Source organism: Eleutherodactylus coqui, chromosome 3 (assembly GCF_035609145.1).
Source record: "Eleutherodactylus coqui strain aEleCoq1 chromosome 3, aEleCoq1.hap1, whole genome shotgun sequence".
NCBI lineage: Eukaryota > Metazoa > Chordata > Amphibia > Anura > Eleutherodactylidae > Eleutherodactylus > Eleutherodactylus coqui.
Window position 1 is genome coordinate 242,219,255 of NC_089839.1, and position 25,112 is coordinate 242,244,366.

Below are 25,112 nucleotides of genomic sequence, written 5' to 3' on the forward strand. Positions count from 1 at the left end.
GTTAGAAACCATAATTCGCATTAGGAGTTTTATGGTTGTGCTTTAATTAGAGATGAGCGAGCACGCCCAGTAAGGTCAGTTACTTGAGCGAGCCTCGCTCATCTCGAGTAACTGCCTTCTCCTCCGAGTGTGCTCGGGGGAGAGCGGAGGGGAGATTTTTTGGGGGGGGGGGGGGGAGTGCGAGAGATCTCCCTCTCTACCCCCCAACCGCCCCCCCCCCAAGCTCGCTCAGAGTAGAAGGTAGTTACTCGAGATGAGCGAGGCTCGCTCGAGTAACTGACCTTACCGGGCATGCTCGCTCATCTCTAGCTTTAATGTCTAACAAATGAGGATATGCATCACGGTATATCGAAATAGATCTTAAAAATTTTTCAAAAAAAAAGGTGGTGTCGTCCATACTGATGTAGTACATTCAACTTTAATTTTTTTAAAGGCAAATTAGAACATGAAGGCCGCACCCTGATCAGTTACTATGGACAACTCTAGTTATTCTATTTATGTTTCAAAAAAGTTAGATTGTTTTGATGCACATGAGTCCAACATTGACACCCCATCTCCTTCTCCCAAGATACACACTGTATTTTAAAGTGTGCCTAACTTTTCAGGTGACTATTAAGTATAAGCTCAGTTCTTAGCACACAATTTGATCAAATTAGTGTATTCCCATCTGCCATGTCAAGGCGAACATTAATGGATGAGTATCTAGCACTTCAGACACCTCTCTTTGGTTCAAAAAGACTCCACACGAGTGGGAAAGCTTGATACCTGGCTGTCACGTACGCAGGGCGAGGGCGAGGAAGGAAAGGCTCTTAGGTTGTGGAGTGACTGGTACCCAACTTTCCAGACTCCTGAAAAGCGATCATGAGCCACAGCCACAACTCTACAGCAACCAACTTGGCCCTGCACTTATTAACAATTTGTCCCTCACTGGACAAGAGGAGAGAGGGTAAGGGACGATACCTATCGATCCCACCTCTGGTCCTCAAACACTCTGCAGTCTTGCAAGCTGGCAGTCGTTAGAATACAGGCTGATTTGTATCTAGCTTCTCCACACTTCGGCACGCATGCGAAGCGGAAGCTCAAATCACCCACCTGATCCGTTCTAACGCACTCCAGAGCTCTACAATATGCATACAAAACGCTGCCACCACCAATTTGGTTACGGTAAATTGGAACCCGATCTATGACTTATGAATACAATCTTCGGAGAATATGGTTTCGTGTTAACACGGACGAGGCTCACTAATTAATTTAAAGTTTAATTCTCAAAGAATAGAGCAGTGCTTATTTACAGAAAAATACGAAAATGATGTTACAAGATAAATGGCAAGAGACTTACATAGGATATCACAAACAGTAAAATAACAGGGATTAAAAGAAGAGTGTTACCATTCTTTGGCGTGGAGTCGCGCCAGAACTGCGGACCAGACCTCACGTATAGTGACCTCCAAGGGGCTGACCCCGAGCACACATCCGTGTGCGATTTTTAAACTCTCACTGGGGTAACTCCCACATAGTTCCTTCCAGCCCCCATGGGGGTTGGCTCATCTTGGAACACATAATTCCCTGAAATACATATTTCCTTCATAACTCCGTGTGGGTGTGACCCACCATGAAAATATGACAACGATGTTTCCTGTTGTGATTTTACGTGTGTTTTGAGCCCACGCATGATTAGTTTTGGACGCATCTGATCCGAGATACGCAATCCTCGGTTTCTGAGTGTCGTGCAAATGCGGGAATCCCTGCATCTTATTGGCGGAGATGCAACGTTCCACAAAATATCCTCGTCCGCGGGCTGCGACGTACAGATCTTTCATAACTCCTAAATTACATTTTCCTTTGTCTTACGGGCACGTTCTTTTGTTAACTTTGCCTCCAAAAGTTATCAGGTCAGTTACGACCATTTGGACCAGTAAGGGAGGGAAAGAGCTACTAAGGTGTGAAGCCTATTTCCTCTCCTTATTTCCTAACAAACATTTGCTGGCTCTGGCTCCAGAGGGGCTGTAGGACATCAAAGACCCCCTGAGGGAGATGTGTCAGGCTCTTTGAAGCCTGCTGCTCACAGCTTCCTACAGCACTCCGCTTTCCTATATGCGGAAAGGCATCTAACCCTTCTTTCTACAAACTGTACAAAATGACTGACAGACTACAAGCTCCACATAACAATGCATATCTATTAATCACATATCTTTATCTGTCACTCTGGTATCTATCTACCCTTCTAATCTCTATCTAGTAAGGGGGAAGGATGTCAGCTCAGCTTTTCTAGTGTCCTGAACGTCAGCTGATTGATACTGGACAGCTGGGGGGACACTTTATTCATCTCTTTTTACTACACTGGCTATATAGTATCACTGAATCACCTGGGACAGATGGAAAAATGGAGTGCATGTCAAAAGTGCAGGCAGACGCTCCTACACAAATGTAATGAATACTAAAAACTAAATTCTGCACATCCAACAAATACATTAATCGTGAAAGTGCAGAATAAACCATGGCTACAACAAAATACAGTAGCACCCCCATGTTTCAGCACTCATACACACTTAATATGTTTTCCAGGTGATTCAGTGATACAATATAGGCTTTCCCATTCATGTGGAGGCTTTTCCAGCTCATAGAGAGGTGTGTGTAAAACTAGATACCCATCCATTAAGGTTTGCCTTGACGTGACGGATGAGCTTACATACATTTGATCAAATTGTATGCGAAGAGCCTTGTGTAGACCACAGTTGTGCATTCTTGTGCTGATATTGTGTGTGAGTGCTTTATATGCCATTAATCACCAGTTTTCCCTTCAACAGGGTGTTTGTATAATTTTCCGTTGTCCCTGAACTGATGGGGGGCGACTGCTACTATTCTGTATTCTATACACTTCAAATGGAGAGAACTGCAGATTCTGCTTTCTGTAGGACAGACGAAAGCAATAACTGCATCCGGGAGAACACCGGAGCAGTGTAAAATGTGATTTCATGGAGCCTCTTAGAAAAACTTAAAATTGTCCCCAAGTCCCCTGCTCACCCTAGCCTTCTGTGACACCACTTAATAGTCCCCCATCAGTGGCTGCACTTTATAGTGCCCTACCTGCATAATCTTGGCCCTTGTTTAACTTCATCCAGCAGCAACAGAAATACTAAAAGCATGTTTCTCGTATTCACACTACATGAACAGCGTGCTCCATACACATCCTGACTCCTTCCCCTGTCCTCTATTGTCTGCAGTGTGCCTACCAGGGAAGGAGTCAGGCTGCGCACATCTGTGTGAGTGATGAAGATGCTTTTAGTTTTTCTGCTGCTGCCCGGAGGTGGGTGCGGGGGCCGCAGGACATGTACTATGCCTCCCTAGACAGTAGGACAGCCCCAAAGGTCCAGGACACCTCCTGAACTCGGGACAGTTGGGTCATGTGATTAACTTACCATTAGCTGCTGCACGTTTCTATAAGTCTCTCTCCCTCTAGTGGCTTTCTCCTCCCCTTCTTCTCTCCACAGACTTCTATGTGCAGCATGAGTAATCCCCCTCCTTCACTTCCTGTTCTTTGTCTTCTCTCTGTTACTATTGATGGACATCAATTGACAACAGGCATTGGACAGCAAATTAGAAGGAGAGGAGACTCGTAGTGACCGGCACTTGAGAGGGGGTTTTTAGCACAAAAACGTCATTTTAAGTAATAAAAATGATTTAGCATTTTTTTGGGTCATCAGGTTCGCTATCGCATAAGCACAGGTTGTGTGAAATATTAGTGACCGTTTAAGGTACAAAAATAGAAATAGGAGAAAAACCCTTACCCTCAAAAGCGTTACGGATTTTTCGAATGGTAGTGTGGACAGAACTTTTGAATGTAACCAAATTCTGACATTCCCAGCTAAAATCAACCTTAAATGGTCACTAACTTTTCAAACAGCTTGTGCTATATGATAGCGAGTGTGCTAAATGGTAAAACTGCTGGTTACTTTATTTACTTAAAATAGTTACTTGTGAGAAAAAGCCTTCTAAAATGCTGCCCAATAGCATTTCCTCCTCACTTGGTGTCCACTGCCTGCGACCAATCATGTTGTCTCTTTAACTGAAGACAGCACTATGGCAAAATTAAAAGTGAAGAAGGGGAAGTCTTCATGCTTATTGAAGTCTATAAGAGCAGAAAGGAGGGTCAGCAGGATGAAACAAACTCAGCCATCCTACTGGAGATAATGATGAGTTATTTGCAGCTGTTTATTCACATCTACACTGTTCAGTACTGCTGTATACTGTTCTATATGATGATGTTATGTCTGTCTGTATGTTACAGACAGCTAGAGACTAGAATGTGCAGTTCTCTGTGTTTTAGTGATAATGGTGCCTGTATTTGCTGTGTATGATTCATGGTAACCACATGCGGGTCACTGCTAGTTGCCATGCTGAACTTGGACTTGCCAGTTGGAGCAATAGCAAGTCCACTCGCAGCCTGGCAATTAGCAGTTATCTGCATGTACTTTCCGTAGATCGTCTGCAGGCCCCAGCATGTAGGGACATCCTTTACCCAAAGTAAATGTTCATCACTGATGATAATTTTGGGGGTTCCAGTCATATTGATTCCTGTTTGTGGAAGCTGCGTACAAAAAGTATAAACCTTTTGATATTTTGGTCCCTTAGAGAAGTACCCAGGAAGGAGGGCAGGACTGTAGCTTCTCTCTTTTAGTACATTTTTTTAGGGAGTTGCACTTCTAGCATAACACTTGTAGTTGATCGATAAGTGCAACTGTAATTTAGTACCTAACTCTCTATTGATTTTGTACAGAGTTGCCCTCAGAGCTGCGGTCTTGTCTCTTTATCCAGTGGGAACTACTGCTTTGTGCATGGTGGGCATCTTACAACCTAAGGTTTTCTTATTGTAGAGACATGTCAATGGTAATAAGGGGGAATGAAATCTTAAATATCTACATTTTAGAAGTTTCAGTTTGAAGGAAGTTTCTGAAGCCGCTGCATTTTTTCCCCCTTGTATGATGTTTTTCAGCATTGTTCCGAGGTATGCTACATGAATGATGTTAGAAACTATTTCTCCGAGATAAATATGTACACAGTGCAAATAATCTGTTTTAGGGCACACTGTTGATATACCTCCTCTGGCTGTATTTAGGAATATCTCAATGGTATTGACAGCAGTCTATGATAAACCGGGGAAGCAGAAAGACAAATATTTCTGCTGGCGTCTTCCTGGTGCAGCAAGCATCCCAAGTTTCTCTCCCAATGCATTCCATCAGAAGGAGTAAGTTGTGTTTATCTGGAAGAAGGGAGGTCATATGGTTTCACCTTCACAGGCTGGCAGCCTTCGAGGGCAATGTTTTATCAGGACAAGAAAGGCTGATTATTAGAAAAAATATAATAAAGCAAAGAAGACCGCACTCTGCCATCCTCCCACGATTCACAGTAGAGCAATTTCTGCCTTACGTTTTCTGTAGAAACTATAAATCTATGAGATAAAGTTTACGGAAGGAACACAAAGAGCTAACATTAACCCATCACGGCCAGACTGAACTTATAAAATGTGATAAGTGCTCAAAAACTTGTATATCTAAATCCTGTTGTCATTCGGATTTTATAAAGAAGAGCATAAGTAGTAAAATAAGTCCTAACTTTACATTCATAACTGCCTTCAACTTTTATACAACTTTTTTGGAGCCGTTTGCCTCCCTTGCAGATCACCCAAATTGGGCTCCACAAAAAAATGGATCCCACGATGAAAAGGTTTGTCCACTTCTGGTCTAGATCAGCATTATTTTAAAACATTCCCAATATATGCATGGCAATTAAGGCATCTCCATGTTATTTCTAACTGTCAAATAATAGCTATCGAGGAAATCGATATCAATAGGAATCAATACTCAAAGATGTGTCCTCTATTGATAATGGAATATCACTTTACAAGAAACTGGACTTTATTTCTGCTAGATTGCCCATTATTTTCACTGAATACATTTAAGTAACTCCATTTTTGTATGTAGCAGCATTATATTATTTAACTATTAAATGTAAAAAAAATGTGATTCCTGCAGTATAACAAGTACACTAATAAGTATTAGACAATCAGAACCTGAATAAACTAAAAAAAACACTGTTTAAAGTGACCCTTTTGGTTTTGGGACAAACTTCTGCCCCAGGACTGAAGGGAGAATAGGATTAATTTCCTGCAGTTGTTCTTTTCTGCCACCTCTCAGATCCACTGGTTCCAGGTCCCGTTTTCATCTGTCAAACATAGCTGCAGCTATTTTGTAACTACCTAAGGCACACTGTGCTCTTCTTTCTGATTGGCCAGCACTGGTCACATGAGCAACTCTGGCCAATCAGAGAGCTGGAACAATGCATTGACACTACCAATGCAGTGTGGTGATTAGGTAGTCTGAAGACTGCGTTGGCCGTCTTCGATGGCCAAAGAAGGGACCTGTGATTGGAGAATCGGAATGACAATCAGGGAAAAGCAACTGCAGGCAATATACTGTACCTCCCTCCCAATCTGGTCCTGGGACAGAGTTCTGTTCAGAAACCTGAGGGTTGCTTTAATTGTTACAACTACCCAAATCCGCTTTATGAAGTACCAGCCTCGTACACATAAAGAGAATTTACACACAAAGTGTAAAACTGAACATGGACTTTACAATTACTCAATGTCATTTAATGACTTTCTTCTGCTCTGTTGCGGCGGCTCCGGCCCTTCCCTTTTATTATGTCGCTTCCTTTCATAAAATAGCATTTCTAATGATACGAGTACTATTCTGTATATTGGGAATTGCTATATAGGAAATTCCATAATGGGAGGTAAGGTGAGCCATAAGGCTACATTGGTTTATCTGATTGTTTGTTTGTTTAATTCCATCGATTTAGATACACAGCAAAAAAATAAATAAAAAGATAAATCCGTAAAAGCCGCTATCCTGTAACATTTCACACAATCTGACACATAGCCCGGACATAGGCACAACGCGGAATGAATCATGGTTGTACAACAAGGCATCAGTTTCCCTCTCTCTGTCTTGGAGCCGTCAATGAGCTAGATCCCTGTTCCAGAGCTACGTTTGTGCCTCTGTAGCTCACCCAAGCGTAGTCACTCCTGTCATATGCTTGTATGATTGCTCCCCCTCAGCATGCATCCCATAACCAGCCAAACGAGGCTTTACATGGCTGGCCCGCGCCTGACACAGGCCTCGCTCCAGTGCAGTTGCTGATATGTTAACTAGAGTGTGTCTGATAATGCAGACATCTGCATGTTCTTGGGGCCTCTACTGTCTGTGACTGAGAAGGAGTTAACCCAAGGTCTCTTAACACCGTGGGTTCAGCTGAACTCTGCTGTATATCAACAAGGTTAAAGCCAACGTCTTAACAAAGCTCTGTTGGCTTTTTAGCTCAGTGCACAATACTCATTCGTAATATTTCATGTTCCTGGCGTGAGATGCTGAAAAATGTATCGCCGTTCGGAGTATAAACCTTTAGCAGAGTAAAAGCTAAAGAGTCTGTGGATGTATAAACGCCGAGCGCCATATTATTATCTAGTAATAAAATACGGAATACCAGAGCATTGAGCCTAGGGAGCATAAAGGTTATACTAAAAGTATCGGATGTACAGTACTGTGCAAAGTCTTAGGCAGGGGTAAGAAAGCGACTGAACAAAAGAGAAATCTGAATTAAATCAATATTTGGTGTGACCGCCCTTTGCCTTCAAAACAGCATTAATTCTTCTCGGTACACTTGCACACAGTTTTCGAGGGAAGTCGGCAGGGAGGTCTTCCAAACAGCTTGGAGAACTAACTGCAGATCTTCTGTGGATGTCGGCTTGCTCAAATGCTTTTGCCTCTTCATTTAAGCCCAGATAGAATCAATGATTTTGAGATCAGGGCTCTTTACGCTGCAGATAGTTCTTAATGCCGCTGGCTGTATTTTTGGGGTTGTTGTCCTTCTGCAGAGTATTGATGGATAAGTATCTGACAGTATTTCTCAGACTTGAAGACACCATTAATTCTTACCAAATCCCCCAACTCCAAAGTTGCAAGGAACCTCCACCATGCATCACTGTTGTCTGCAGACACTCACTATTGTACTGCCTTCCACCATGCTTTACTGCTGCTGCAGACACTCGTTATTATCTCGCTCTCCGACCCGACAGCGAACAAACTGCCTTCTGTTCTAGCCAAATATTTAAAGTTTTGACTTCTCAGTCCTGAGGACCTGCTGCCATTTTCCTGCACCACAGTTCCTAGGATTTTGTGCATTGTTGAGTCACATGACTTTGTTTCTATATCGAAGTTATGGCTTTTTGGCTGCAGTTGTTCTATGAAAACCATTTCTGGCCACACTTCTCCGAAAAGCAGAATGGGTGTACCTGGGTCCCATTGGTTTCTGCCAGTTCTGAGCTGATGGCACTGCTGAACATCTTCCGGTTTGAAAGGGAAGTAATGTATCTTTCATCTGCTGAACTAAGTTTGCTTGGCCGATCACTGCACCTATGGTCCGATTTGCTGGTTTTCCGGTGCCTTGCAGACAGTACAGATGTTGTACACTGCCAAAACATTTGAAACTCCCTCAGAGTGACTACTTTTTTAAAATCTGCTTTCTCCCAAAGGGATTCATCTAAGGAAATTTTGGCTTTTGGCTTCTTTTGGAGAAATTGAATGGAATTTGGAAGAAGAGCATGCAGATCTATTTTGATTCAGAAGCCTATTTTTCACATTTAGCATGTGGTCTTGGAAAACATATCTAACCATACAGTATGTCCATGTACTTTAGCTATCTGGGATATACCCTGTGGCCTCTTTCATATAACGTTTGAAGAGTCAGATCCACGTTGGTTCTTTCTGACGTAGATCTGACACATTAATCAGGAGAAATCCAGGTTTGAGCCTTCAGTTCAGGCACAGATTTTGATGCAGATCCGCACCAATGGGGCAAATCTGCATAGAGCCACTCAACACAGATTCCAGATGGAAACCCATCAAGAATTGACATGTCAGATTTTTTTTTCCCGCGACACGGATTTAAAAATTCGTATTCGAAAAAACTCAGCACTATATAATAATTACTCCTTCAGCAATGACGGAATGTTTGGCCCAAATAGAGGAAAATTATTTATTTTGCACTTCACAGAATTGAATTCAAATATCAGGAAAATGTGAACGTTTAGCATAATAATTCAAGCAGGTGTGGTAAGCTTTTAAGGTTGTTAAGGACACTGGGAGGACAATGTTATCTGGTATCCCTTTGTCATCCCTACTTCATACAAACCCTGCCCAGTGCCATCTTAACACATGGGCTTGATGGGCACTTGCCGGGGGCCCCACAAGCATAGGGGCCCAATGCTAATCTATGTATGCTAACCTTTCAATGCACCTAGTATCATATATGTTAATGTTGTGTGGCGGGATATGAACTTGGCTCCAGTCTGTCTATGCCATGTGTGAAGACTTTAATTTTGTCACTTTCTGTTTCACTTTCAAATTACCCATAATTCCTATTGTAAATTATCCATAATTTCTATAATAAAAAGACAGATTTCCCGCCGAATGAATGTGTGGATCATCTCGTACATCGTCTCGTTACTTTCTAGTGTAAAGTAGCCTGGCACTATGAACAAAGAGATGTCTACAGTGCAAGAGCAAAATGGAACCTAGAGACTTGGACTTCCGATTCTGCGGTCTAGGTCGCTAGTTACTAACTAGCTCCTCCTCCCGAGTTTTCTCGATCTCGTCCCATGCCTGCCGCATCCCCATATAATATATATTTCCAGGGGAATAACCCTTTAATCATATAGTACAAAGCATAAATTCACAGCAGCACTCAGTGAGGTGGCACACGTCCTGCAACAATCCAAGCCACTGTGATGTCACGCCTCAGCAGGCTGGATCCAAGCCTAATCCACTCACCAAATAGTCCATAAAGTAAGAGGCAGCATCAACGGCAAGTTTTTTGAATAAAAGGGAACTTTAATCCATTATGGTTCCAACAGCATACACACATGGAGTTCACAGCAATATAGCAGCGGCAACGTTTCAATCCATATCGGACCTTTCTCAAGCCTTGAGTGTATGACCCAATCAATTAGGGTCAATTTGTTGTTTGCCCAAGCGAACTCTGACATCGTTCGCTCTCGTCCAGTCTGTTTATACAGGCAGATACATCGTTGGCTCGTTCAAACAAGAAACCGTTCACCAGTTTGCATTCACTGTGTAACATAATGAGAACATCTGAACGATCGGTGTATAAACCAAGCAATTAGTGAATGAGCCAACGATGATCTTATGCCTGCATGAAATGAATGGTGTACAAAAAGTGGACAATTTATCGTTCGTCATTCAAGGATTTGCTGCATTTACACTGAACAATCATCATTCATTTTCGCTTGTTTGAACGATAATTGTTCCGTATAAAAAGGCCTTGATCTACTGAGCAGACCTCACCATTTTTATTGAAGTGCTCCACTCCTCTGCAAAGAGAACACACCACTGCTGGCTGTGCATCTCCAGCTAAAATACTGAGGAAGGGGCGCAACCGCCCCGAAACACGTCTATATGCTGGATTAATTTTCATTAAAACAGGAGTCAAGCTCAAAAACGCGTCTCTTGCCTCTAAGGGCTCATGTCCACGGGCAAAATATGATTTAAGATCCGCAGCGGATCTCCCGCATGCGGATCCGCACCCCATAGGGATGCATTGACCACCCGCGGGTAGATAAATACCCGCGGATGGTCAATAAAAGGGATTTTAAAAAAAATGGAGCATGAAAAAATCTGGACCATGCTCCATTTTCGTGCGGGTCTCCCGCGGGGACGGCTCCCGCGGGCTTCTATTGAAGCCTATGGAAGCCGTCCGGATCCGCGGGAGACCTAAAATAGGAATTTAAAAGTATTTACCCATCCGGAGCGGGCCGGGAAGGTCTTCTCTTCCTCACGGCCGCATCTTTCTTGCTTCGGCTCGGCGCATGCGCGCGGCACGTCGACGACGTGCCGGCGACGTGCCGCCGCCGTGACGAATTCATCCGCCGGTCGAAAAAGAAGATCCGGCCGTGAGGAACAGCAGACCTTCCCCGCCCGCTACGGATAGGTAAATTCTTTTAAATTCTTATTTTCAGCCCTCATGTCCGCGGGGCAGGAGGGACCCGCTGCAGATTCTCCATGTAGAATCCGTAGCGGGCCTGATTTTCCCCGTGGACATGAGGCCTTAGAGTTAAATGGGATTGCGCCTATAACCACTACATTTATCGCATGTATTTGCACGTTCCCCTTGGAAGGTGTGACGTTTCGTGAACCGGCTGCACCCTCTTAGACTCGTCAAGAATCAATCTGTTTCACTCCCAAATATAGAATAAGGGAGGAGAAAAACTATTTTCAAGCCAAAACATCGGTATATAGATTTGCTCCGCTTTTTCTTCTGCTCTTTTATTACCCATGATGGACAAAGTGGCTTTGCAGCATGTATGTTCCTGCGGCTAACAGTCACTTGGACTGAGGAGTTGTTGTTTATTTCACAGCCAGCAGTTCTAAGCTGCATGGAGACGCTGACTTTAGTGTTCACAAGTGTGGGAAGCCCCTCCTCATTGTCCATCAGGAAACCATATCTTCCTTATACAAGTATAATAGTTGGCAACATAGCCCAGTTTTAGTAGTGGATTTCTTAGCTCGAAAACCCAAGTATGTTGAGGCTGTGTAACCAGTATGTTGGGCTTTCTTTACTGATAGAAATGTCCCTAGCTGTTTGGCATATATCTTAAGGATATCATTATGCTCCAGTAGACCTCTTGGATCCATGCGTCATAAGTAGATGCCATGCTTCGAGAGGAATTACAGAGTGAGTAATTCATTATGGCATGAGAATGCCCAGAGGTACACGAGCCGGGCTCCCCACTTAAACCTGCTAGCAAACTCCAAAATGGGATAGTTTTTCATGCCAAGAAGAGCTGGGTGTTTGCCCTTTTCAATAAACATTGGGGCTTATTTATCAATAAAGGCGTAATTTGTGTTGGTTTCATACTAATTCCGGACAGCTGTAATCTACATCATATTTATGAAAGGGGTGAACGTCGCTTTTAAATATGCTGAATATTCAAAAAGGGCAGAAAAACTAATGAATTTGCCCCAAATTTTCAAAACGTGGTAAATTTGGACATTTACAAAAGAGACGTGAGCAGACCAAGAAACCGTCAATAGAGAAGGCATAAGAAACTGAGAGGTGCCACAGTTTATGCTAGATGGCCCAAAATTCACATTGATAGGCCAAAATGGGAATTTCTTTAACTTGGCTCAAAATTTACCCCTGAATGCGTACTGAGGTGATTTTTTACACCAAATGGCTTGTGCGTCTGGATTCACAGCCGTCTAAAAGATGTCATCCCAGTAAAAAAATAAAAACGTTTGAAGGGTTTATAAATACAAAAGCAATGCGAGCCCCAAAATGATGAGAGATGCACCAAAAAGAATGCCGAGTTGCACCAGAAACCACTAGATAACCCAAAATGAAAACGCATTTTTCTGACTGCCTTCAAAATTTACTCCAGAGGCTGAAAGATTGAGCAACAAAGTTGCATCAATTTGGTAAATACATAGAGAGCGCCATAAAATGCGCCCAGCCATTACCCATTACAAGTTTTACTTGGCCTAACCTGCGCTTACTTTTTGTGCCTGTTTTTTGACAGTCTGCTTCATAAATGTGCCAGAAACATCGGACACACAAAATCCATGTCCATGTTCCTAAGAAAAAAAAATTGGCAGAACCATTTGTAATTTTTTTTTTTTTTTGCATAAATCACTTGTGAAAATTACGTAAAATTAGTAAAACCATTGTTTTGATGCAAATTATGCCATAGGTCTACTGGAAAAGGCTTTATAAATAAGTCCCAGTGTTGGGCACCACCAGCAAGCCAGAGTATCTGGTTCTTTGCCATAACCAAAATCTTCAGAAGCAACGAGGTGGACTCCTGCACCATTTTGCAAGTCTTAAGGAGATTGTGCTTGATGTATTTGGCAACCACGACAGGCTGCCACAGTGATACCTGCCCGGAGACCACTGTCAATGGCCTTTAGGGTATCGCCTGTGATCGCTGTTGTATTAATACAGTGTAATCACAGGAATCGGCAGTGCATTGGGTATCTACCCACTTTATTCGGCTGCTGTACAAAGATGGCGCTGAATAGATAGGCTTATGTCTCTGCAGGGTTTTAAGTCCTTTAGCTATGCAACAGTGGTTACATAGTCTGGTCAATGTATCGTCAATCCTTATTGAAAACACATTGCCAAAGGGCTAACATAGATAACGGACCTGAACCTGTATGTCTATTTAGTTCCTGTATGTATTTATACCGAGGGGCCATTTATACTTGACCATAGTATATGTGTGTATAAGCCTTTGCATGTAGTGATTGCAGTATCTCCCTAAGCCACTTACTGGTCATTCTGGTCATTGAGGCTCCCACTGCCCCCATGCCAGGCATCCGCTACATCAAAGAGGTTCTGCATTCAAATTTATGCAAGAAATATATAAATTTTTAACTACATTTTATTACTATACTACCAATATACAACACTACCAATATTAAATAATATATAGCAGTTGGTACACCTATCCTACGCAATGAATTACTGCACAACATACTAATTGTACTGCCCCTCTTCATGATAATCCACTACTGTTTTTTTTAGACGCATGTGGTTTTCAAAATCATTGTGAATTTTTGTTCGTTATCCAAACTTTATATTTTCTTAAACTCTAATTGCTCCTCTAAAGTATTCAAGTTTTGGAATTCAAACATAATATACAAAAACACTACAGAAGTGCTGCAGCTTCAAACTATGATGCATAATAGTCCATCGCCCGCTCCCCCCATCCTTCCTGTCATAATAGGCCAACTGGTTGAAGAGGTTTTTTTTTTCCCCACCATTTAAAATTCGTTCACAGCCAATCTGGCCTTTCCGTTTGCTACTGACCAGGGCCTGTCACTGCTGCAGCCAATCACTGGCCACAGCAGTGACCGCCTATAGCCAGGGATTGGCTGCAGTAGTCACAGGTCTTGGTTAGCAGCAGCCAGGATGGACAGAGTCATTGTGAAGCAATTTCATGTGGTGGGGCAACCCCTTTCATAAAGTTGATTAATTTGAATAACTTTGCTCTTTAGCTTTCTGTTTAAACCCTCGAAATATGCAGTATAACATATTTAAGCAGCGATCGTAAAATATTTCCATAAAATTTATGAAAATGTTGTTCGGCAAACCAGTACACATCCAACTGAGCCTCAACTGCTGTTGGGAAGAAATCAAAGTGCCCATCAAAAAATGTGTGGCCAAGGCAGAAGAGAATCGCACAGAACTGTCAAGAAGAATTGGCGAGCATCAGTTACTGTGATTTCGAGGGAGTGGAATTCCATTACCGGAAAGAATTTAGGTAACATAACATGCACTAGAGTCATATGCAGACTAGGTTTGGGTTTCTACAAAGCAAAGGAAGCACCATGTGCAGTGGTGTACATAGAAGAGATGCGCCCCATAGCAAAATCTTAAATGGGCCCCCCATTATGGAGCACAATTTTGCCAACCGACCCAGGACAGGAGAGGCGCCTGGTGTTTGTTTCCCGTTCCATGCTCTTTTAAATAACCCTTGGGCCAACTCTCTTGTTTACTAACAATGCAGTTCCTTTTTGGTGGAAGGTCATGGTCTTGCTACCCAATGTTCTTGCTACCCAGTAGCAAAAACGATAGCGCAAACAGAGTGGGGCTCCCCTCTCTTCATGGACCCCGTAGCAGTTGCATGGTCTGCCTCTATGATAGGTACACCTTGACCACGTGTTTCAAGCCTGCAAAAACAGATACCCCTAGCATGGGCTGATGAGCACCAGAGCTCTGTGCATTGTAAGTGCAATTCGATAATATGGAGTGTTGAGTTGAGGTTCGATCTCTGCATTGGCAATGAGTGCCAACAAGTAATTCGAACTACTAAAGAAGCAATTCGCCCAGACTTCCTAACTTGGAAGGTGAAATTTCCAGCGTTTGTAGTGGCGTGGGGATGTATGCCAGCTAAAGGCGTCAGCAGTTTCCGCTTCATAATGAATACTATCAATGTACTAAAAAAGTTTGGCTCAACATTTTTTGCACTGTATTCCGAATCTGCAAACTAATGATGAAGAATTCATTTTCCAAAAAGATGAAACATCGTGTTATACAGCTAAGTCGACTAAAGCCTGGTTGGGTCAAAATAAGGTCCCCACACTTCCCTGGCCTGCAAGCAGTCCTGATTTGTCATAGATTGAGTTCTTATGGGGGAAAGATGAAGCAGGAGTTGTGTGAAATCCATGCTGCACCAAGGACTAACGGTGAAGATTCAGCAAATTTGGGATTCATTCACCCCTGAGGAGTGCCAAGCGATGGTAAACGTGATGCCCTCTCAACTAGAAGTCATTCTACATAAAAGGGATCAGACAGTTTTAAATAAAACTTTTATTGTTTTTGGCCGGACTAGTTTGAACTATTTTGATATGTCTTCTGATGGTCGGATTATTATGGAAGTGCAAGATATACTTTAAAATCTGAAATCTCTGTTTCTAGCAGCTGTTGATATTTTTTAACACACTTTGTTACAAAGGTTTTCTTTATTTGACCAGCTTAATTTGTTTTTTAATTATTTTTTTCATATTAGGTAGTGAAACAAGGCAATCTAACTAGAGAGTAGACAGACTATTATGAAAAGTGGTAGCATACATTTTTTTTCATCACAACACCAATAATATGGTCATTAAAGCACTACTGTATAGGAGAAAAATCCCTTGGACATGACTGCAAAATAGCAAGTCGTAGGAGAAAAACAGGTCCTCTGCTTGAGTTTCATGAGTAAGTTAAGCAGTATATACAGTAGGGCAGAATAATAACACTTCTGCACAGTGATAAATGGGCACGTAGCCTCTGTAATGAGTCCCCACTATAAAGCACATATGACCTGGCCTCCGGGTAAGCCAGCATTGCACAGTGAAAATAAATTATGGTTGTGCCAACTTTGCTCAGTGGTTGTGCGCCTGCCTTCCTTCTTTGATCTAAAGAAATATAGTCTTAATCCAGTTCTTGAGGTGCCCTTGCAATATTCCTTGGAGGAATTGTTTAGGAAGACATGAGAGAACATTTCGAAAATTTTGGTTCGGCGAATTTAGTTTGTTTGGTTTGAATAGAAAAGTTCATTAAGTCCCCTAAAAATAGTATTGAACACGGTCTAAGAGCTCTGAAATGATGGTGGTGGTCTTTTAATGGATGTGTCCTAGTGGTCAGTCCTGGGTTCAAATCTGATTAAAGACTCCATGCAGATGTTGTCAATGGTCAGATTTGAACCTAGGACTCCATTGAGCCACCGCAATTCTTGCGGAGGAGAAACACAAGAAGAAGAAAAACAAAGAACATTAAAAAATCCATGCAGATGCTGTCTTTTGTCAGATTTGAACCTAGAACTCCAACCCTGCTTCCATGCTTCCTCTACTTTCTTCATTCTTCATTTCCTCCTTTTGTCCTTATCCTATGCTGGATGAGGAGAGGAAGAAGATACAAATTCCATGCTGATGTTGTCCTTGGTCAGGTTTAAACCTAGTACTGCAAGGCAACAGTGCTAATCACTGAGCCACCAATCTTTTTCTTCATTCTTTCTCCTTCTGCTTCTTCCTCAAGGGAAGGAGGAGAACAATAAGATATCCCCCTTCCTGATCTTGTCATTCTCCCTCTTATTTTTCATCTTCTCCTTCTTTGGAGAAGGAGGGACCAAGCGGAAGGAGGAGAAGGATAGATCTAAAAAACAGCAGCATGGTGGCTGAGTGGTGAGCACTGTTGCCTTGTGCTGGGGTCCTAGGTTCAAATCTGACAGAGGACAACATCTGTATGGAGTTAGAATTTTCTCTTTGTGTTTCTCCTCTTTTTCCTTCTCCTCAGGAGGAGGAAGTGTGGTGGCCCAGTTGTTAGCACTGTTGCCTTGCATCACTGGAGTCATGGGTTCAAATCTGACAAAGAACAACATCTGCATGGAGTTCTTCCAAAGTCCTTGCAGATGTTGTCCTTGGTAAGATTTGAACCTTGGATCTCACGACTGAAAAGCAGAAGTGCTAACCACTGAGTCACATTTGTGGAAGGACTACCACCACTCTGTTTATAGGGGTCTTAGACAATGTTGATTAGTAGGTTTAGGGGTTTTTGTGAACTTTCAATTTGGCAGAAATGAACCACCTGAGCTTCGGGTTCTAACAGAACTTTTAGTAAAGTTTGACCCAAATTCAAGTTCTGCAGCTTGAGCCAGCTCATCTTTAGGTATAGGTTATCTCCCAAAAGAACTCGTCACTTTACTGCCACCAAAGTATCACAATCAGTTTTGGTATACTGGTAAAATTATGTTCAATACAAACCGTTCTCTAAAATGTTCCTGGAACTGTTCTAGGTATTGCACATTACTTTGTAATGCTACATCACACACAGATTTTTCACCCTTGCATCGGTGCTTGAGGCTTACTTTTTTGTTTTGACTGCATCCGTGCATAGAATAAGAGGTTTTATTCCAGAAATATGATATCTGACAAGTTCCAAGTAAGCAGAGCCCTTCAGTAGCCATTTGGATTGTTCATATTGCAGATCTCATACAGCCCTATATAAACAGAACCCTTGATGTCAAAGTGAACAAACCTTAATTTTTGGGGAGGGGGTGTTTTGGGGTTTTTTTTATGTAGGTTATATAAATGAGAAAAGTAAAAGCTGGCTATAGTGGAATACGTTCTCTGAATCTCTGCACATGTAAATCAGAGGTAACGGAATAAATCAGATTATGTTATTTGGGTGATATGTCACCTTTCGAAATTTCACACCACTTCTGCAGTTTGTATGTGAAGGACAAAAGAGCGTTACGTTCAGGGATGCAGAAGTTATATATTATCTACTGGGGCCAACATTTTTCAGGTGTAGTAGGAGCAGCTGATTAAATTGGAGGAGATTTCCCTATTTTAATGAGAGCTTCAAATTCCATTCCTTTTAATGAAAGGCCTTGAAGCATAATCTAACTGGAACTTGACAGCATTAGACTTCTATAAGCATTGTACAGTATAATGAGTGCATGAAGATCTGGTACAGGGTACTGTTGCAGCAGTTCTTGGCACCAGACAGAATGGAACAATCAAACCTGAAATGGGAAGCAGTTCTAGTATATGGGAGAGGTCTTGAACAGGAAAATGTATCATTGGCCACTGGGAAGCTAGAATTCACGATATACCGATGCCTCCCAGCCAAACTGTACAGGATGGTCAACTTGGATGGCAATATTCAGCTTAAGTAATTTCAAGATGAGTGTTATTACCAAGAGCAGATGCCAGCAGCACAGCGATAGAGATGCCACTCAGGTGGAGGAGCAAAAGATAGTAGATTGGATCACGTGCACGTTCAAGAAACGAGACCAGGATTTCACTTCGTCTCCCAGTGCAAACAAATAAAACGATGACTAGGAACAGCACAACCTCCAGATGAAATTTCTTCAAAGCTTTAAAATAAGCTTCCTTTTATTGAATGGTCCGCATATTTAAGAAGCGCGACATTTTGACCGTCGTAGCGGTCTTTGTCAAGCTTTGCTTTGCTCACAGCAAAAGTATTGCGTGATGGACGGCTTCCATTGACTACAATGGAATCCGGCCGCGCATATTTCCACGACAATTAGAGCATGCCGCGCTTTCTTTCACGCGGCATTCCACAGAGTGAACATTGAAATTCAGAAAGCTATTAGGTTCCATAGAACCTAATAGCTTCGGGATAACGCTGCGGATTTGTGCCGCATGAAACGCGTCAGAAATCCGTCCGTGGGCATTAGTCCTTATTGTGATATTACTATCCATAGCAGTGCTCTGTCCTTTGTTTTTATACGTCTTAAGAACAGAAAAGGGCCACCATCAGGAGTTTTTGGCCTGAAAATTTGTTTTCTTCTCCCGCAACCACCTTAAATGGAGTCTGTCATATTGAAACTGTAGTGTAAGCTGCAGTCATGATGTTCTAGAGCAGGAGGGGCTGAGCAGATTGATATATAGTTTTATGGAGAAAGATTCAGTATATTTAGTACTTTCATTCATTTAACCCTCTGCTCATTCTATGCTTAGGAGTCCAGTGGGCGGTCCTATCAGTGACTGACAACTTTCCCTGTATAGGTGTACACACAGAAACAACTGTCAAAGACTTCCCACTGGACTGCTAAGCCCAAAACGGGGAGAAACAAGTTCTAAAATCGCAAAAGATTTGTAGAGCGTTGCCTTATTTTTTTTTTGCCATATTTCCATCCAAGTTGGGACAGTTTGGAAGTCCGAATACATTTATTGTATTGCCAGTGCCGACGTCCGACCAGTGCATATGGTGATAACTCGGGACTCCTATGATGAGCCACATGGCTTAGGTTTGGGAACCAGTGCCCTGATAATGGACTGCATTTTCAGTATGATGAGTATACTTTGCACATGGCACATACGCTCGCTTTATGTTACATGAATAGCGCCGTTGTTGTTTAGCTGCAGAGTAAACCCATCAGTGTTCTTATGTCACGGTTCTGCACAGTGGAACTGATTGTGCTACATAATCGGTAAGACGCGTGATGGGGCTGACCTCCCTCTAGAAGATATGCTGCTATTCTAGTGCTGCCTGTGGTCATGTCAGAAGAAGAACAGGACCTGTATATCTGTTCTGAAAGCAGCTTTCAACGCTTCTAAAGTCTTCTTGTCCACTTCTGAGGTAAGATATCTCCTTAGTCGTGCTTGCCCTGGCTGCCTCCAACTCCGATAGAGACGGTCCTGTGGTCAACTCTCCTTATAATCTGCAGAGATTAAAGCATAATTCCAGGACTATGTAATGGGATCTCCTGTCTGGAGTTAGAAGGTGGTCCTGTGGACTGATGATAGCTTCCATTTGCTGCCATAGCGGCGCTCAACATCATAATGAAAATTACCAAGATCTTCTCAGACCGTTTTATGGTGGGGAATTTCAGTAATTCACAAAACGGAATTAAATAAATCTTTCCGTTTAATTTGACACTTTCGTGTTTTCATTCGGCCTTTCTACTCGCTGTAGGGCAGATTTACTAAGCTAAATCCACCAGGATTCTCAATCTGCACGAAAAAACGGGTACAAGCCTTTGATCATATTTATTGTGTGTTTTTGACCGTTGCTTGACTAGGGGAGCGGCTTAGTGAAAAAGGGCACAGCTTAGCAGGAAAGGGGCTTGGCTTAAACGTAAGGGCACCAAAAGTATGGCGCAAATTGGGCCAACAAACAGATGGTATAAAGTTAGACAAAAGTGTGCAAAGATGCACCTGATTTATCATCATGCATGAGCGACTGGGATAGATTTGGCACGTTTTAAAGGTCTAGTCTTAGGGTGGCCTCACACAGGCATAAGCATATACGCTCGCTATTCTGACACATATATATGCTATGCAGGGAGCATGATTGCATGGGGGCTATTGCAACCGGATTAGCGCATTTCACTTTATTTCACAGCTGAGACTGCTCACATTAGCGTGGTCTCGGCAGCGCCATGTTTGAGGAGGCGGGTAGCTGACTCGGTAGGTGGGTCAACTGACCTAGTAGGCCCAGTTGTTTTCAATTAAGCCCACAAAATTGCACAGTTCATTACGTGATTTCGGGCAGACGGTGGCCTTCCATCCACAATTGCGCAAAATAATAGAGAAGGTCACATTATTTTTTCACGCTCTGCGCGGGAAAGCAGCACACATGTGAAGGAACTCATTGAAGTGAGTTCTATGTAATGCACATTGTGGGTGCAGATTTTGGGGCCACAAACGCTCTCGTATGAGGCGGCCCATACTTTACATTGTTTAACTATTAAACAGGATCCGTAAATCTGCCCTTGTGTTCAGGTTGGTAAAAACAGAACTTTCTGTAGCCAATTAGATCAGAGGAATGTTCTCAAGGAGAAAGAGTTCAATTTAGCACCTGGTTAGGTTGTATCCAGTTGCTGCACGTCAACAATCCCCATACACTATCTTGGTGTTTATGCACTCGTAATGCATACCAAGATAGTGCGCGAAATAGATTGCAGCATGCACTATGTGTGAGAGGCACAATTGAAAGTCAATATGAGAAAGAGTTCTGCATATTACGCACGATAAGACCTACCTAACATACTGTCATGTGAGAGAGCCCTAAAATGTTTACACAGTACTGTAAGTCCTGGAATATAAAAAATACCAATAAATGATTAGAATTATGGACTGGATTTAACTAGAAACAATATTTTTGTGGAACAACCCCTTTTAATTTCCTGGACCCATGGGTGTAAGACTTCTATCTGCAGGGTTGACAGGTAAAAAAGCTACTGCTAAGATTGCAAAATAAAAAAGACTTGTCTGAGCCAAGCAGCACCTCCAGTGGACTACTGAAGAGCGAGGGAAGGTCTCATGGACTGGTGAATCGAAATTTGACATTTTTGGTACATCATGCAGGCTTTTTGTACGCCATCAAATAGGGGAAAGAATGGTTCCTGAGTATGTGACCCTAACTGTTAAATCTTGAGAAGGGAGCGTGCTGGTCTGCGCCTCTTTTGTGGAATCCAGAGTTAACAACTTACACGAGATGACTGCTACACTGGCAAAAAGGGCGACCACAACATTTTGATACACCATGCAATACCCTCTACTGTATGACTAGTTTGTCAGGGGTCATTGCAGCAAGACAATAATACAAAACCTCCTTCTAGGTTATGTCAGAACTACTTAAGAAAACAAGAATTTGATAGGCTTCAAAGAATGGAATGACCCACACATTCTCCAGACTTAAACCCCATTGAGCTTGCTTGGGATGAACTGGACAGAAGGGTGAAAGCAAAGCAACCTAGAAGTGCAGCACATTTGTGGGAACTTCTGCAACAATGTTGGGAAGAAATATGTGAACAATATCTGAATGCAATTGGTGAAACAATCAAAGCATTCTTTTTACAAGTTAAAACTAGATTTGTGGTTCTTAAGAGTAGCCACCTCCAGCTGATAGAACAGCTTTACACAAGGTTAATCTCTTATGTTTATTCATCTTAACTTGTTTGTTCTGTGCTTTCATTTCAAAATACATTTTAGACATTAAACTGTGTAAATATCAATGAAAACTGGAAAAATTTATGTTCTAAGGCCTCATGTCCTGGGGAAATTCAGGCTTGCACGGATTCTCCATGCAGAATCCCACAGCAGGTCCCTCCTTTCCCGCAGACATGAGGCAAGAAAATCGATTATACTTACCTCTCTGGACGCTGCGGGTCTTCTTTCCGCCCGGCCGGATCTTCTTTCTGCGGCCCGGCGGATGTTCTCGGCACACCGGCAGCTTGCTGTGCGCATGAGCCATGCACACTTTTTTTTGAACTCCTGCTTTCCCACGGTCCGCGACATGGACGCAGTAACAGTTGCGTCTGTGCTGAGGGACCGGACGGCTTTCATAGACTTTAATGGAAGCCTCGGGAGCCGTCCGCATGTGCAATCTGCGCGCCAGGGATAAATGACATCCGCAGGTATTTAATTACCTTCCAGTGTCCAATGATTCCCTATGGGTGCAGATCAGACGTGCGGGAGACCCACGCAGTTTTAGTAATTCCATTTTGCCTATGGACATTGGGCCTAAAACGCAGAATGCGCAGTATCCTTGGTTTCTTTTTTTGTTGAAATTTCGAACGGCTCATTTAAAAGCCGGACATTCGCAATGTAATTGCGTATGTACATTGTTGATTACGCTCCCATAGAGAACAACGGGCTCTATCATGCGTAAAACGCGATAATATAGAACACGCTGCCTTCTTTTTTGCGTGCGTATTACACGTAATGAATATTCACAATCCCTAATGGATCGATGAAAATCAATACTTTCATTGACTCCATTCACCACGTATCACGCGGTAAAAATTGCTCCCGGCCTAAATTGCAGAATCTAAAAGTTTCCTTCTGGAAAAATCTATTGCGCAAGACGGTCTTGTTATACGAACTGCAACATTTCACCGATGAGGATCAGTAACGTTCAGGAGGAAATCTCTTGGAACGTCTAATTAATCAGTGATAGAACTGTGGCCAGCGTTGGGGTACACATAACTATATGGATATGGCTATATTAATATCATTGCTCTTTAATTGACATCATTGTACATTTTTAAGGGGTTAATAACAATTGAGCTAATGAGTGACTGATGTTCCGTTGTCACCAGAAGACAGCTGCCCGGGCAGCGGTGACAGCGTGTGACAGAGTGCAGTCATATCCCTAGAGAGAGCGTTCTGCAGTATAGCCTCACCTCCCGTTATCACGACCCTTTCCAGATGCTTCCCACCGCCTCCTGGTTCTCCATCGTTTGGCAATCAGCCCTAACGAGCTCTCTTGGGAGCTCTCAGGCCTCATGACTAGCCATATTTAGTGGGGTTAAATGAACTCAGCTAGCCAGGGCCCTACATCCCATCACAGGCCCAATTATCCGTGTTCTGTAGCCAAAAGAATCCATACAGCATTTCAGAGAAATTAGGTAGATCTTAGACTTTATGCTTTCAGGGAAATTCTATAGATCTTAGTCTTTACAGGTTCATGTCAGTATTTTATGGATATTACTTATCCTATTTATCCCTTACAATGTATATGCTTATTATAGCATTCGTTCCATGTTTTATAGGCTTTGTATGCTAATCTTCTCAGAGCGTTGCATCTATGCGTATTACGTTGTTTTTATTCTATGCTTGTTATAACAACTCAAACAGCCCAGGAAACCCCGAATCCTCATCATAGATTATAAGTATTCTTAGAAGAGACTTGTCACAATGCATTGTTTCATTCATTTGATTTTCTTGTCTTCCACCCTATCTCTTGAAATAGCAGGAGGAGTTGAATGTGATAGGATTAGCCTTCTATGGAAACCATATGCTTGCTTTATCACACTAGTAGTTGTATTTTTGACTTATTATTGTTATATTTGTTTAAACCTATGGTAATGTATCTGCGTTAATATAATGTAGCATTTTTTTCTATATTTCAGTTAACAGCCTGTGTTCATGCATCGGCCTCTCTGCTGTACCCCATGTATTGGCAGCACATTTACATCCCTGTTCTTCCTCCGCATCTGCTAGATTACTGTTGGTAAGTGCTCTTCTATTTGGCATCTCTAACTCGCCCCTGTCCTGTAGTTTTAAGACGAGGCTTAGAGATCTTTGGCTGTTGGAGCCCCACCGGTGAGAACATGTTGGGCCTCACCAATGATCAAAGAAAGTCCTTGCCACAGTTAAAAGGTACCGGTCATGTACTTTATACTGTCCTCACTGTGGGCAGCCTACAGTAGTGACAGGCATGCAGATTCCAGCAGTCTGTCACTTATGGGGTAAGATCGTGAATGTACAGATTTGTTTTGGCAGTTCCTGGTAAGAGGTGAGTCCTGAGTCGTCAGAGATGAGTCCAGGGAGGCTGGATTGGGCTAGCAACCCCTCCTGAATATGCTGGACTCATTTCCTGTTGAGAGCTGCAGCAACAAGCTGTAAGTTCTTAAAAACTACTGCGGTTTATCTAATAAGTGATAGACCACTAAAATCAACATGTCTGTCAATCAAATTCACAATACATGATGAATAACAAAGAAGCCACCATATTGACTCATGATTTGTAGAATCCCCACCTTAATAGATCTGCAAATTCCGGATGTTACAGAGGGAGGATAAGTATACTTTAGCATACACTTTCACATCTTTCTTCTGGATGTCTGAATCGGAGGGCAGGGAGAGTATATCATTCCTCTTTTTATCCTATATTTTGAACCCTGTGATGAACCCTGAATCAATCTACAGGGAGAAATGTGTCAGGAATTGAAATCTCTCCATACCTTCTTCTCTATTGGTTTGTGAGGGCTTAATAGGTATTGTGTAGCGGTCAGCCACTGTGGTGCGGTAGCGCCCTTTTCAGAGCGAGTGCCCTGGTGAGGTTGAAACGTCGCTGTGATGGACCATGGGGAATAAAGTATTTTTATTTGAACTTTCTACATCATGGATGCTGCCTATTCTTTGACTATTTTGAACTGTACTCTGGATCGGGGTCTGATCCATTGGAGGGCTTGTTTCCGATTATATCCACTCCGCCAGTTTGGTATATCGCTGTGT

At 42.5% G+C, this 25,112-nt stretch overlaps 1 protein-coding gene across 7 annotated transcripts in view; it reads left to right on the forward strand.

The window, feature by feature from the left end:
• Window positions 1-25,112, forward strand: part of DENND1B (DENN domain containing 1B) — a 187,013-nt gene that overhangs the window by 96,757 nt on the left and 65,144 nt on the right. For all 7 annotated transcript variants that reach the window (XM_066597193.1, XM_066597188.1, XM_066597191.1 and 4 more), the window contains one exon: window positions 24,005-24,105. In XM_066597193.1, the coding sequence (XP_066453290.1) occupies window positions 24,005-24,105 (101 nt within the window). The remainder of the gene's footprint in view (window positions 1-24,004; window positions 24,106-25,112) is intronic.